This window comes from Achroia grisella, unplaced genomic scaffold (genome assembly GCF_030625045.1).
Source record: "Achroia grisella isolate CSIRO2021 unplaced genomic scaffold, CSIRO_AGI_Agris_v1 utg487, whole genome shotgun sequence".
In the NCBI taxonomy this organism is placed as follows: domain Eukaryota; kingdom Metazoa; phylum Arthropoda; class Insecta; order Lepidoptera; family Pyralidae; genus Achroia; species Achroia grisella.
Genome location: NW_026712891.1, coordinates 5,118,617 through 5,133,747, shown reverse-complemented (window position 1 = coordinate 5,133,747; position 15,131 = coordinate 5,118,617). Strand labels below are relative to the sequence as shown.

Sequence of the window (15,131 nt, the reverse complement as noted above, 5' to 3'; positions counted from 1 at the left end):
TATAGGTTTTAGCACCTGAGAATAGCCTAAAACCCTCAATAAAAAAAAATTGAGATGAAACGGATATCCGGTAACTATCCGGTATCCGCCCTATCCGGCGGACAGACAATATCAATGTATTAGTTTTTAAATATTATATTATATGTATGTTAGTCTATAAGGTATTTATAATATGGGCCTTGTTGCCTGAAATAAATGAATAAATAAATTATATCTTACGTCCCGTGATGTTGCGACGGTTACCACTTACAATCACTTGGGCCGCCAAGTTATTTGTCATTCTAATTACGACGGGATGGAGGAGGCCATGGCTCTGCACACTGTAATTTCACTGCCTTATAATGTGAGATAAGCTCATTTAATAAAGCAAGTTGCTTGGAAGTTAAATAAGGTAAGACAGAGGTACCCACACCGAGAACTTTATACAGGTGAGAAAAGACAATATGAGTATCAGGAAATAGTAAGCTCAATGCTAATATTCCACCTCCACGAGGTCCACCATGGGAAACATTGTAGTTAAACCCTGGTGAATGCGCCATGTTGGTCTAAATGATCTGACTGACTGCTCACCATATGACCCTCCACTGGCACACTGCCAACATCATCATTTAACACAGGGGGAAGTAGATTGTTAGTAAGGTGGACTTATCCACGCGGTTCCCCCTAGAAATGATGGAGATAAATTCCTTATCATCCTCCACTGGTACCCCGCCAGCATTAACCGTTGGCATAGGTGGCTGCTCTATTCCATTATCATCTTTAAAAAAGCATTTATAGCAGACGGGTACTTTATTCTATTATAATCTATAAAAAAGATTCTATACAGTCTGAGCTGAGTCAGTCTGAAGTTGAGCTGAGCAAAAAAATTCAATGTGCCTACTGCTATATATACTCTGTGAAGGATCCGTGGGTCCCTCCTCCCGCGGCTTCACTTTCGCACGGTTCGCGAGCCCCACACAGTAGGGATGTAAATATAATCGATTTTCTTATTTAAAAAAATCGATTAATTAATAATCGTAATCGTTTTTAGAACAAATGATTTTGTTCTATTCAAGTTTTTTTCGTCTAAATCAAGAACGATTGTAAAAAAATCGATTATTGTTTAATTTAATAATATAATAATAACTATTAGCATTCACTTCAGTTCGATAAGATTATTTTATAGGACGTAATCTGTTCTAAGGAATCCCTAAATATTATTTATTTACACTTGATTTTATCTAAGCGATTATTATGCCATCAAAAAATCGATTAATTAGTAGACGTTTTGTGCAAAATGGTACAACCCTACCCCGCGGGCCCGTTGCGTCGCGACACTAGCTTAATTGCAAGCCGCCCGTTGCAGCCGAACCGGATTTATTGTCTCCGGTCGTATCACAGCGACAGCGCGACTCCGCCGACACCAATGGCAAAGATCCTCACAGATACACCGTTGTGCGATGTTAGTAACTACGCATGCTTAATAATAAACTCCATTAACTCAATAATTAGAAATATAGGGAATTCGACTTAAAGTTCTTAACATTAAAATTTATTAAAAAAAAACCTAAATAATGCAGTTTACATGAGCATGCTACATAGCATACATACGTTGACTGAGTACATATATACCAATATAGAAAGTTCCTATTTAATATTGTTATCGTTAACTGTATCAAAAGAAGACTATATACAAAGCAATCTAAGATGTAAATAAAAAACAAAGTCAAGAGCCTGTAACGATGCGAATTTTGATAATCGATAGGTACCTAGAACTTATTTTTTTTTCATATTAATTTCTTTAAAACTTTATTCAGAGCATTAATAATAGATTCATAAGAGCAGCATAAAGTTTATGTGCCTACTTTACTTTCTATACTACATTATTATCATTAGTATATTATTATAACTATATGGAATTGCAACAACAAATTTCAAGTCATGATAAGCATTCATTGAACCATCTTAGACTATGACATGCCACAGAAACCTCCACGAAAAATCACAGCTTTCCGCGAATCATAGACCGGACGCCATAGAATCGTCTACGTTACATCAATTGTTAAGCATCCCGATTCCCGTGGTATAATAGTAATAATATGCCTGGACAATTCACACAACGCCATCTACTCACAAGCTAAGCAGACTTTGTATTATGGGTATTAGACTAAATAGATATACTTAGATTTTTTGTAAATACGTACATAATATACATAGAAAACACTCAGACCGATACAAACAATCGTTATTTATATTATGAACCGGGTCTTAACACGAATAATTCTATGAAAAATAAAGGTATTTTCTTCCTCGACGTTTTGACTAGGTTGCACTAGTCTAAAAAACAAACAATTATACTCGTGAATAGCTAATGTTTGTAACGCACGAGGAATGGAACCTGTGACCATCAGAAGTAAATCGAAGTGCTAAACCGCTAGACCACCGAGGCCGTCATGCGATCTAATGTCTAGCGATCGGCCGCCGGACACGCCTGAATGGTTGTCGGCCCGGTAACTACGTCTCACTCCTGCGCAATTACGAGAACAGCACAGGAGTGAGACGCGTCTACAAAAGACATCAACGCGATACAAACGCATACAATACTAGTGGAATCATGTTCAAGATTTATAAAAACAAAATATTTGTTTCAAAGATGATTTATATATTTTTATGTAATTGGAATGGTCTTGCGATGGCTCACCTGAAATGTAAGGTGTTCCTCAAGGTAAATGGTACTCCTATCACGTTATTTTGTATGTACATTACCATTTTGGATGTCGAATGTCTCTTATCCTATAATTTCAATACCTAATCACACCCTACAACCAAACAGCTAATACAGTAAACTGCTTGGAGATTGAAGTAAGTAAGAAATTGGCTATGGAGACAACTTCTTAAAATCTACCTCTAGTATTATCTATGCAATACCAGCTGGACTACTATATACTATAATACTATTATTATAAATAAATAATATATTCGTATTAGAAACACATGTACAGGAATATTTAATTCATGAGACAATTTCAACCGTGTTAGACTATGTGTTTTTGTAACAATAAACAATACAATTATTAGTAGCCATGAAAATGTTTAATTATACAAATATGGAAGTGTGAATAAGTGATTTTGGACTCTACTTTGTGCACTTAATATGAATGAATGAATAAAATGAAATGGCTTTGTGTTTAGCATGAACTCTTTAAAAGGCCGTGCTACTTTTTACAAATGTAATTGAAGAGGCGCTACGTAACATTATCTTATCTGTGGTGGTACAGACATTCGTATAACAGGCATTATTAATTAAACACTTTTGAACTATGTAGAGGTGCAGGCCGCAGGCGCAGACGAGGCTATAAAGCGTCTACATACGGCACTGAAACCGATGACGATACTGACATCAGCGATGGGTAGCGCCATAAATCATCTCCCTCGCAAACCAAAATCATTAGGAAATTATTTTTCTCGATTTTACCTTTATACAAAGCGATCTATACTTTCCAAAACGGATTTTAGGGCCATGTGTAGACAGCTACAGCGGGGCGGTGAGGGGCGTGCGGGGGCAGCTACTGCCTCAACCAGTTTATGTTTTAAATTCGCGATAAAAAATATCTGCAGCGGCGCGTGTCATTAGCCGCGCGACGCTCCTGCGACGCCCCCCCCCCCCTCGCCGCCTGCATTTATTAATCTTATTCGGTGAAATCGGCGCATCACCCGGTCACCTCCCTTCCCCCCTACCCGCACTCTTCTTCCAGGGCTGTCAAATATTTAATCATATTAATCCATGCCAATAAGATAACCAATGTGCCTAGAATAAGTAGTATATGGTAAATAAAAAAAATTGGCGGCAAAAATGAAGCGGCAGATATCACTCTTTAATGAAATATATATATATATTATTTATATAACCAATGTACCTGGTCATAGCGGCTCCCACACGGTTCCCCTGCAAAGCTTAATTCTCTGATGAATTTCTGATTAATTCGTCACGATGGATATCGTTAAATAAATTATTAATAATATCCGCCTGCGTATACTGTTAGCGAAGGAGCTAGCTACCAACCCATCATCATCCATTAAAAATATGTAGGTATATAAATGCGAAAGTGTGTTTGTCTGCTATTACTATGTTAGTCATTACTTAATAAAACAATGGTTTACATCGTATCAAAGCTTTATTTATTTTTGTCTTTACATTATATCATAAATCAATAGAAGACATCTGTACCCGCACATTATATCGACTGCACTAAGTAGTTGCAAATAAAGCATTATAGTTAATGTACGATAGGATTGTCAACATCACAATTTGTTACAAAAATCCTAGAAAAAAATAAAGCATTACTTATTTGATCGACCCCCGTCTAATTCAAACGGGGATCGAAATTACGACAACCTAGCCAAAGATCGAACCCCCAACGGTGCCCTCAGACTAAAGTCGTATGCGTCAGGCGTGAGTTGCCTTCAACCGCTGAAGTGCCGTTTGCACTTGTCTCCTACCGTCCGGTGAGGCTGTAAAGACCTACGGCCAAGCATTAGAATAATCCGAAAAAAATAAAGTGTCTGGAGAGGCAGCCCTACAGCGTTGATGCAGGTTGGACCCGTTCACTCACCATGCGACATTGCCCTGTTATGGTACGTACTCATACCTATGTATCTACTTATGTGTACTCAACTGTGCACTGCATGTAGCTTTAATAATAACTAGCTGACCCGTGCAATTTCATCTGCGTCACATTTGGCCCGTTTTCGAAACATTTTTCAGTTCTGCTTTTATTGTGTAAACTTGTGTGATATTACATAGCCTATAGAAATCAGAGATATATTGGCAATGACATTAAAAAAAGAAAGTACCGGATTATTCTGAATATTCAATCTTAAACTTTTGCTCTTTATAATATTCATACATACATCAACCTGACTCTGGGACCGTTCTGGAACAGGGTTGCGGAAGACAGAGCTCAGTGGAGAGAACTGGAGGAGGCCTATGCCAAAAGGCACACCGGGTTGCGGGAAATGTTGTAAACAGCAAATGTACCCCAACTTTCGGAAAAATGGGCTATAATTATTATTATTTACTTTATACAAATATGTCGTATAATCTCACTAATATTATAAACACGGAAGTTTGTGACGATGGATGGATGGATTTTAATGAAACTTTACAATAATACAGCTTATACATTAGAATAACACAGACAGCAAAATACATTCAGTAGTTCTTGGATAATTGAGTAACAAACGTCCATCCATACAAACTTCCACTTATAAAATACTAGTTGAGCCCGCGGTTCAAACTGCTGGATGCTTTCAAATGGTTTGTATGGATGGATGTTTGTTACTCAATCACGCAAGATCTATTGAATGTATTTTAATACAATTTTACAATAATATAGCTTATACATCAGAATAACACATAGACTATTAATTACACGCAGGCGAAACCGCGGGCACAGCTTGTAAGATTATGAATTACTACTGAACCGCACCGACTAGGGGCCAAGGGATTTTTAGTAATGAGGACTAGAACCCCATTGCTAGCAAAGTACCATGGCAGGATGAACGCCACGTGGTTCTCAGTATTAGCCGTCAACGGAGACCGGTGCACAATTCCATTATAATCCATTAAGAAAAAAATATATGTATATAAGTCACAACTTACATTTCAAACATATTATATGTATGTATTATATTATATATGTATATATGGGTATACATAATGATTCGAAAATGGACTAACTAGATTTCTGCAAATGCGAAAGGGACTCGAATCTTGTAAGTCCACCCGTTATATCTAGTTTCCTACAACTAAATAACTTGTTTTTTGGCCGACTTACATTTAAGGACAAAGATTTCCGGTATCGATGTCTGTTAAATTCAATAGAAATGTACCGCTCATCGAATTTGGTACATTTTTATTCTTACATTTACTGGTTTATCATAGTTCCTGTAAATAATACCCCTGGAAAATCCATACACCTCATTAAATCCCAAGTTGCTTAATTTGCGAGAGCTTGTGTTTTGGGTACCTACTGGACAATTGACTTACTTACTTAGATACATTCTTTTAAATTACTTAAATAATATAGATATAATACATCCAGACCGATACAAAAAATCGTACTCATGGATAGAAATTATTGTATCTTGCGAGCAATCGAACCCGTGACTATTGGAAGTGAAGCGGTGTGCTAAACCACTAAAGGCGTCAAATTTATTAATTATGTAGAGAAACAAACTATTGTCAAAAATTCCCCGTTATTTTTATGAAGAACGGCATAAAACATAATAAAGGTTTCGTAGTTTCAGTTGTATACGCTGTCGGGGCACCGGTGAAGGATGATAGGTTGAGCATGAGGTCAGGTTAGTGACAAATACACCGGACATGGTACATTGCTAGGAATGGGGTCATTAGCCACATTACTAACAATGTCCTTAACCTCTAGGTAAGTATCGATACTATAATGGCTGTAATCCAAGTGTCAACATCGTGTTGACCGTAACATTTGGCAACCTCATCGCCGTGTTTTGTATTAATCACTTTTGTTAAAGGTATTATCATTTTCGGTGAGTAAATTAGACGATGTTATACTTATGTCCAATTTACTAATATTAATACAGTTTTACTCAACTATGGCAAAATAAAAAGGAGGGCCTAATTATTGACTGATATGTATGTTCATTTGTTCCCTAATAATTAACATCTGAACAATTTAGCAATTATCAATAGAAGCATTGCGCGTATGCTTATTATAGGCCATGATATAATATTAAATTGACCATGGTTCTTAGTGGAAGTGATAAACAAAAAAATATTGTTTAATTATACCATATTATGAGACATTATGTTAATTGGCTTAATTAGACATTTCAAATATACATAAATGATTTGCTTGTCTCTTGGTTTTCCTGCCAACTTGCCTGAGGCAACAATATTTTTTTACAAACCTACCTAAAAGTAATTAAAATATAAATACTGTTCATTAATTAACATTGCCTACTTCTAGTTCAAGGCCTATGTCCAGCAGTGAACGTCTTCCAGGCTGCAATGATGATGATGATGACTGCAAGTTCACAACCTAATAAGTATAAACACATAGTATTGGGGGAAGGGGATTGTTGGGATTGGAAAGTAACCTGGATAAATGATCCCATTGTCAGCAGCTATGTTCTGTATACAATATATTATGTCAATATACATATACAGAACGCAAAAAGCTGCAAGAAGCTGGGTGAAACTCAGACAGGTCCATAAAATTATATAAATTTAAGCTCAGACAGATATTAGAACTTTCTAATTGATAATTATTATTGTATAAGTGCATGTTACTAGTTGACAAAAATATTCTTCTTTTTATTAAGAAAAATGTCATAAAAAAAATACCAGCAATTACTTATATTAGTAATGTATTTACTTATTTACAATTATATTGTTTTTACACAGGTTTATATAATCACAAAAAACTTTTATTTATACTTCACATAGAATAGTGGCAAAACTATACATATGAATATACTGTTATAGTCTTGTTTGTCATAGTTGAATAAGTAAACTAATAATTATTAACGCTATAATACTGTTAGTTCCAAATGTCTAATATTGATATCTTTCAAGTTTATTACCCCTATTTAAATTTCCATATCTAATAACACATTAGACATAATTAAATTTTCTCATATGGGATAAGATGTATGATAATGGTGTTGCTTTGTCATAAAATTCTATCGAATATACATTTCATAACTATGTGAAGTACAATTAAGTATTGTGAAAACATAGCACAGATTATTTTAAGGTTATGTGTTATTTGGCGGGTACTGGTGCAGTTGGCGCTTTCGCAGCTCGTTGTTGTGCTGCTGACAACTCCCCCGAGCTCGAAGCCAACGCCCGTAGTTGCTGCTCAGCTGCTGCATTCACCATCTTCGTTACTTTATCTTTCATTTTGCTTCGCTCTACTGCCTTAGCTTTGCTGGGTACTGGTGCGTTATTTCGTTTCGTAATAGCTTTTCCTTTCCCTTTCTTAACCTTACTTCCAACAGGGAGTTTACTTTTCACTTTTAATTTGCCTTGTGCCATGTTAAATTTCAATAATTTCACACAAAATTAAAAAACTAGGAAGTAAACAGACACCTCCGACCATGAGGAAATGTAATTGTCAGTCAGACTTTGACACTGACTGACTGCAAGTATTCTGCCGGAACCGTCAGTCAGATTGACGTACAAAAACAATAAAAAATCATTTTCGTTCAGAATTCAGATTACAAAGTTACTAGGTATATAGTACTTAATCATGTAGGTAGTTTCAATAACAGATATGATAATGAGTGTCCTAGCCCACATAACTCCGTTGACGGCGACCGCTTCTAGGGCTCCCACGTCCATTTTGGGCAAATTAGGATTTTTTTCGAACTATTCTAATACTGTTACGCAGCTGGCCTTTACAGTTTCACCGAACGATAAGAGGCGAGTGCAGATGGCATAGTCTCCATAGTCGCGAAGATTTACGCAGTGGCTGAAGGCCAAGCCAATCTAACGAATACGGGCCCGTTCGGATACAAAATTATAATACAAATGTACTTTATAGCTATTAGTGGACAAGCAATTCAAACCTCAAATCAAGCTAACAACAATGATGAGACTTATAATCTTGTACTCTAGATATAACCAAGTTCTCCAATCAAATTGATTATCAACTAACCTCTCTTTAGGAATCAAAATTATATTTTATCATATGATGTTAAAGTACATATTTTTAGGAAAGAAATTAGCCACCTTGTTTTCTTGTATATCTCCAACATTCTTGATAAACGCTCACACCATCGAGGCTGTCATCTGATAGATGATTTTATAAGTTATACATTATTAGGTATACAACTATACTGTGAGTCTGTGACAGTGCTTGTATGAACTCCTACTATTACTCGCTACTACAGCTATACTAAATGAATTTTTTTTTTAATTATTCAAACATATTTCAGAATATTCATGTATTACAACAAACAATAAAAAACGATTCATTCAATTTCATTTATTGATAAAAGTAAACTTTTCAGAAATATAATTCTTTAATCTCATGGAAAACTCAAGCTTTAAAACTTTATTGCCATGTACAATTATTACTTCTTCAGGTATCAGTAGTAAATTAGTATGATTTGACCATAACTACTCAAAGGCAAAAATATGAAGATGATTGCTATGGAAAAAAGAAGTGAATACAATAGATAGGTAACCTGCTACTAGTTCATGGGATGCCAATTAATATTGAAACCTATGACCAATAACTCAAAAACTTGCCTCGACAATAGACAACATATATCATCAATTTAATAAATGATCTGTAAATGGTAAATGCTATGACCATAAATTTATTTATTTATTTAAGATATTTTATAATAGATAGTGTATAAGTTAATAATTATTACTTAAATAGTACATAAGTTAGTACTATATGGATGACATGCAGTCTGTGGTCCCATTTCTTTTTATTTAAGCACAAGATACTAAAGTTAATATTTGTTTTCAGGTCCTAATCTACATAACTAACAGGAGGGTATCTTTGCCGCCGTACACTGCTACGGGTAGACATTGAATGTACTTGTACGGGAACATCTTTCACTTTAACATGAATATGATCCATAATATGCTTTTCCAAAATATATTTTTTCCTAAATTTTTCTTTACATACATCACAACTATAAAGTATTTGACAAGCCTGAGCTACCCAATGTCGTTTCACACCATTCTTGGTTTTAAAATATTTTTTACATCTGTCACAACTATATGGAGTTTGAGTAGTATGGGTACTTAGGTGCTGTTTCAAATATCTCATATCTTTAAAACATTTTTTACATATATTACAACTATATTTCATGTCACTATGGACAGCCATATGCCGTTGTAAGTAGTATTTGGTTATGAAAGATTTTGTACATACAGCACAACTATATTCTTTATGACCACTGTGAGTATGCACATGCCGTTGCAAATGTTCCTTCCTTTTAAATGACATGTCACATATATCACATTTGAAAGGTTTTTTTAAAGTGTGTGTATCCATATGACGACTTAAATGATGCCGTGTTTTAAAAGAATCCTTACAAACGTCACAAATGTATGGCCTGACATTATTATGGGTAAGTATGTGGTGTTTCAATTCATGTTTTGATTTGTAACATTTTTTGCATATTTCACAAATATAAGGTCTTTCACTGACATGCACAAACATGTGCCGTTTCAGCAGTGAATTTGTGTAAAAACTTTTTTTACACACTTTACAATGATGTGGCTTTACACCAGTATGTATGCGCCGGTGTTGATCCAAATTCTTACTTGATTTCAATGTTTTGTTACACAACTCACAAATCACTGTATGATGTTCTGTAGAATGATTAGCTACATCTTTCAAATTAGATTCAGATGCATTTTTATAACCTGTATGAATTACCATAACATGATGTTTTAGTGCTTTATATGTCTTAAACACCTCTCTGCATACTTCACAAGAGTGTAATTTATTGAATGCAATGTTACATTCATGGTGCTTAGATTCATAGACATCATTCTCATTGTATAAATTATTTTGGTAACCAGTCTTCAAATGCAATAAATAATTAGTATGTCCAAGTATCGCTGTCTCTACAGCAGTCGGACCAACAGTTAGCTCATTCTTTATTTCATGCTGTTCATAAAGTTTTATATCATTTTCTTTGCCCGAAAATATATCTTGAACAGTGAATAATTCCCCTGATTTCTCAACATTTTCTTTCTTAGTAACTACACCTGGCTTATAGTTATTAACTTCTTGATTACATACAATATTCCTACCTGTGTTGTATTCAGGAGACTCTTCAAATGGTGGAATCAACTCTTGCTTAATTTCAACATTGCTTCCAACAATTTGAGACTGTGAGTCAAAATTTTCTTTTTTGATATATGTGGTGACACTGCCTTCCAGGTGATTCAAGCATTCTTTTTCAAATACAATTGTACGATGCATCTCGGTATGCCTTAATTACAGCCCATAAACTTTAATAAATAACACCACCTGTGAATCTAAAAATATTTTATGTAATATTAAAACTAATGCAACATTACTAAATAACACTTAAATACAATGATACCTACATAGAAATAAACGTTATTTACATGTAAAACAGATCAAAGTAGTTACACGAATAAAATAAATATTAAAATATGACATCTGACATCGTCACCTTAATTACATTACTTTTTTTTAATTTTGCAGTTTTACGGCTTTGGACTCTTTTCTCTGAATCTTTGACAACAGCCAAGCGATTACATTAATACATGATTGTTGAGTTTCAGTCTATGCTATCTTACATGAATACGGTTATATTCAACTTCACTTTTAAGATTCTACCTAAACTAAGGTTCTAAATCTTCAATACAACAAGTATTGAAAATTTGAGGAAAACTATGATTTTTTTTTTTTTTTTTTCTCTTCTTTGGCAAGAGGCTAGTGTTGCCTATTATGCCACTAAAAACAGGAAACGAGACGGGATAATGGAAAGGAACGGGTTAAATTTTGAATATACTCGGAATTAGTGATCATGGGTTTTAAAGTTTAATGTTATTATGGGAAATAAAAGACGCAAGAGATTTATAAATTATAGGATTAGGATGAGCTAATAGGCATACAATGGATGAAGGAAAAGGAATTTCTAATGAGATGAGTGTCTCTATAAATGAAGAACGATCGTAAGAGGAGCACTGTATTTACAATAGCTACAAATGAAAAAAAATCGAATTGTCAAATTGACATCAGTATGTCATGTTGTAGCATATTGTGGCGTGGATATTGCAATGGGTAGACGTTGTCTGTTTAATAAACTAAATTTAGTTTCTATGCGCATTATTCAAGATTACCAAAAGAGAAAAGTAACTCAATGTTAAAATTTTAATTATAATAATTATAACTATGAGTTGCGTTTTATTTTGTAACAAATAATATAACACTGAATTCGTTGACAATAGATTCCTGCTACAAATTATATAGAAAAGAAAGTAACAAAACATCAACAGTAATTATTGTTGAATCGTATCTCTTATTTTTAGGATTTGAAATATTATCATGTTATTATTTGTAAGAATCTTATTTTTAATAATGTCAATATAGCACTATAATACGGTTTCTTTGCCTAAAAAATTACATTTAAAAATGTAACAACTTTAGCGCCAAAATATGGACTGGTCTGACTGTACCCGCGACTTCGTCCGCGTGGAATTAAAACTTTATTTTCTAAAATAAAAGTAGCCTAAGTTTCTCCTTATTACATCAGCTACCTGCCAAAAAAGTCCCGTCAAAATAGACTGAAATTTCTCGGATGCTCGAATGGTCCAGCCATTTCAGAGATTAGCCGGAACAAACAGACAGACAGATAATATGGTAAAAAATGTTATTTTGGTGTATGTACTGATTTATATTCATATGCATGTAGTAAAAAACGGTTATTTCAATATTACAAACAGACACTCCAATTTTATTTATATGTATAGATAATAGAGATTAAATACGTAGAGAGAAAAGAGTAAATACGTAGTCATATTCATTATTTATATGCATATATTATTATTGCGTTTAACGAATTAATTTTTTTTATACATTCTAAAATGAAATAAAGATATTGTATCAGAAGCGCAGCGTGCCTTGGCGGGGCCTCGTATAAAATTTTTTTAGGGGCCCTTACGAAGGGTTAAGATTTCTCACAAAAGAAAAAAAATTGCATAAAATCAACATAAATATTTATTCATCGTAATTATTTTTGTCATTTTTTCCAAAAAATTTAAATCAATACATATAATCAAACAGTTAAAATCAAATATAACCTCTCCGTGCCTGTGTTCGGCACACTGATCTATTACGTCATTTATAGCTGATGCCAGAAAAAAAGAAATTGCTTTTATTTTTGTCATTAGTGAAATAAAAAAAAATTGGGAAGTCAAAACTATCAAATAAACGGGGGGCCGCGGTCCGGGGCTCCCGTATAATTTATACGGCAGATACGGCGGTAGCTACGCCACTGCATTGTATTACGATATTAATTACGTATTTTAAAAGAAGAAATATCAAAAAATTATAAAGTATATTATTCTCTCCGATGAATCAATAAGTACGTACATATTGATTAACCGGTGAGAATAATACAAAGTATACATAGGTATATATTAGGTATATATATGCTTTACATATATTAGTATAAATTAAATAGTTAATTTATACTAATATATGTAAAGCAACAATAAATAAATTTGTGTTCTGAAGAAACTTTACCAGTGGATTAGACTAACAACATTACTCAAAAATTTAATTACATAATTTATTTTACTACAATAGAAATTTAGAAAAGATTAGTTTGATATTCAAAATTTATGATGGCAAAAATAATTTTATAATTATCTCAAGTATCATAATCCTGGTTCTTTTTTCTTAAGTAGTTGATGCATAATTTCTTGTTTTGCACTATGCACTTCAGGTAGACATTAAACATACTTTTACTGAAATATCTTTATCATGAATATGCTTATTAACTGTAATATGCTTTTCCAAATTAGCTTTTTTAATATAGATCTTTTTGCACACATCACAACTATATAGAATTTTACAAGTGTGAGCCAAATGTAGTTTTATACCCTTCTTGCTTTTAAATTTTTTTTTACATGTGTTACAACTATATCGAATTTCAGTACTATGAATTTGTAGGTGCTCTTTCAAACATTTCTTATCTTTAAAACTTTTTTTACAAATATCACAAATATATTGTCTAATCTCACAATGGACAAATATGTGCTGTTGCAAATAGCACCTTCTTATAAATGATTTTGTACATACATTGCAACTATATGGCTTATGATCAGTATGAAGATATAAGTGTCGTATCAAATGTTCCTTTCTTTTAAATGATGTATTGCACACATCGCAATTGTAAGGTTTATCAGGAGTATGAATACGCATATGCTGTTTTAAATGCTGCGGTCTTTTGAAATCTTCTTTACACACAACACAAATGTATGGCCTATAATTATCATCAACAAGTAAGTGCTCTTTTATTTCATGGTTTGATCTTAAACATTTTTTACAAAAGTCACAATTTTAGGCTTCTTTAGTTAGATGGACAATTGAATGCCGTTTTAAAAGAAAGTTTGTTGAAAAATCTTTTTTACACACATTACATCTATGTAACTTAACATTAGTAGTATGGACATGCTGGTGTCGGGTCAAACTGCGCCTTGATTTATATGTTCTGTCGCACAATGTACAACTCAGTCTTTTATCTTCTTCAGTATTATTTGAGAAATCTTTCAATTGTGGTTGATATATTATACTTTTATTATCTATATTATATAAGGACTTATAATCTGTATGAATTAGCATAACATGATGTTTTAGTTTTTTATATGTCTTGAATACTTTATTGCATATTTCACAAGGTTGTAATACATTGACTATATTTTTGCCATCCTGGTACTTAGATTTATTGGTTACATCATTCTTTTCATAATGATCATTCTTTGCTGCACGTAATTCCTTTGCTTTCTCAAGTATGTTATTGTTTGTAGTTATATCTGGCTCTGTCTGTTTAATAAACTGTTTACATGCGGTATTTCTTCGTGTATTGTATTCTGAAGTCTTACCAAATAACGGAATCAACTCTTGCTTACCAATATGAGACTGAGAGACATCTTCTTTCTTGATATATGTAGTGACGCTGTCATTGAGGTGGGTCACGATATCTTCCTCGAATACAATCGTACGATGCATTTCAGTTGTTTATTTTAGTTTATCATAGTGTCCATACCATAAAATTGTAATTAAAAATGTTATCTATAAGATGAAATATAGTATTTTCTGTAATATTGAAAGTCCAAAATTTAATTAATTGAATGCATAGTAACTATTTACATGTAAAATGAAGTTCAGAGCTTTGAATTTGGTATATTTAGTTTTTGGCTTTAAATTTTACAAATATACTGGAATGATAAATATATGAGATGAGATTCTACCACAGATTAGAATGTCGACAGATCAAAAACATGACATTTAACCGCCTCTGCCAAATAATTTCACAGAGCATGAAATCTTTTTTTTTTATCTCTCTTTTGGCTCCGCAAGTAAACTTAAAATGTAGATTAT

At 33.4% G+C, this 15,131-nt stretch overlaps 2 protein-coding genes across 2 annotated transcripts; both read right to left on the bottom strand.

Annotated features, from left to right (window-relative positions):
• Positions 1 to 7,386: 7,386 nt before the first annotated feature.
• Positions 7,387 to 8,183, bottom strand: LOC131846041 (uncharacterized). The gene has a single exon (XM_059195254.1). It carries the CDS (start codon positions 8,054 to 8,056, stop codon positions 7,784 to 7,786), a length of 273 nt encoding a protein of 90 aa, XP_059051237.1. The 5' UTR covers positions 8,057 to 8,183; the 3' UTR covers positions 7,387 to 7,783.
• Positions 8,184 to 8,592: 409 nt separating this feature from the next.
• Positions 8,593 to 11,142, bottom strand: LOC131846038 (gastrula zinc finger protein XlCGF46.1-like). The gene has a single exon (XM_059195250.1). The coding sequence runs from the start codon at positions 10,974 to 10,976 to the stop codon at positions 9,507 to 9,509; it is 1,470 nt and encodes a 489-aa protein (XP_059051233.1). The 5' UTR covers positions 10,977 to 11,142; the 3' UTR covers positions 8,593 to 9,506.
• Between the last annotated feature and the right edge of the window lie 3,989 nt (positions 11,143 to 15,131).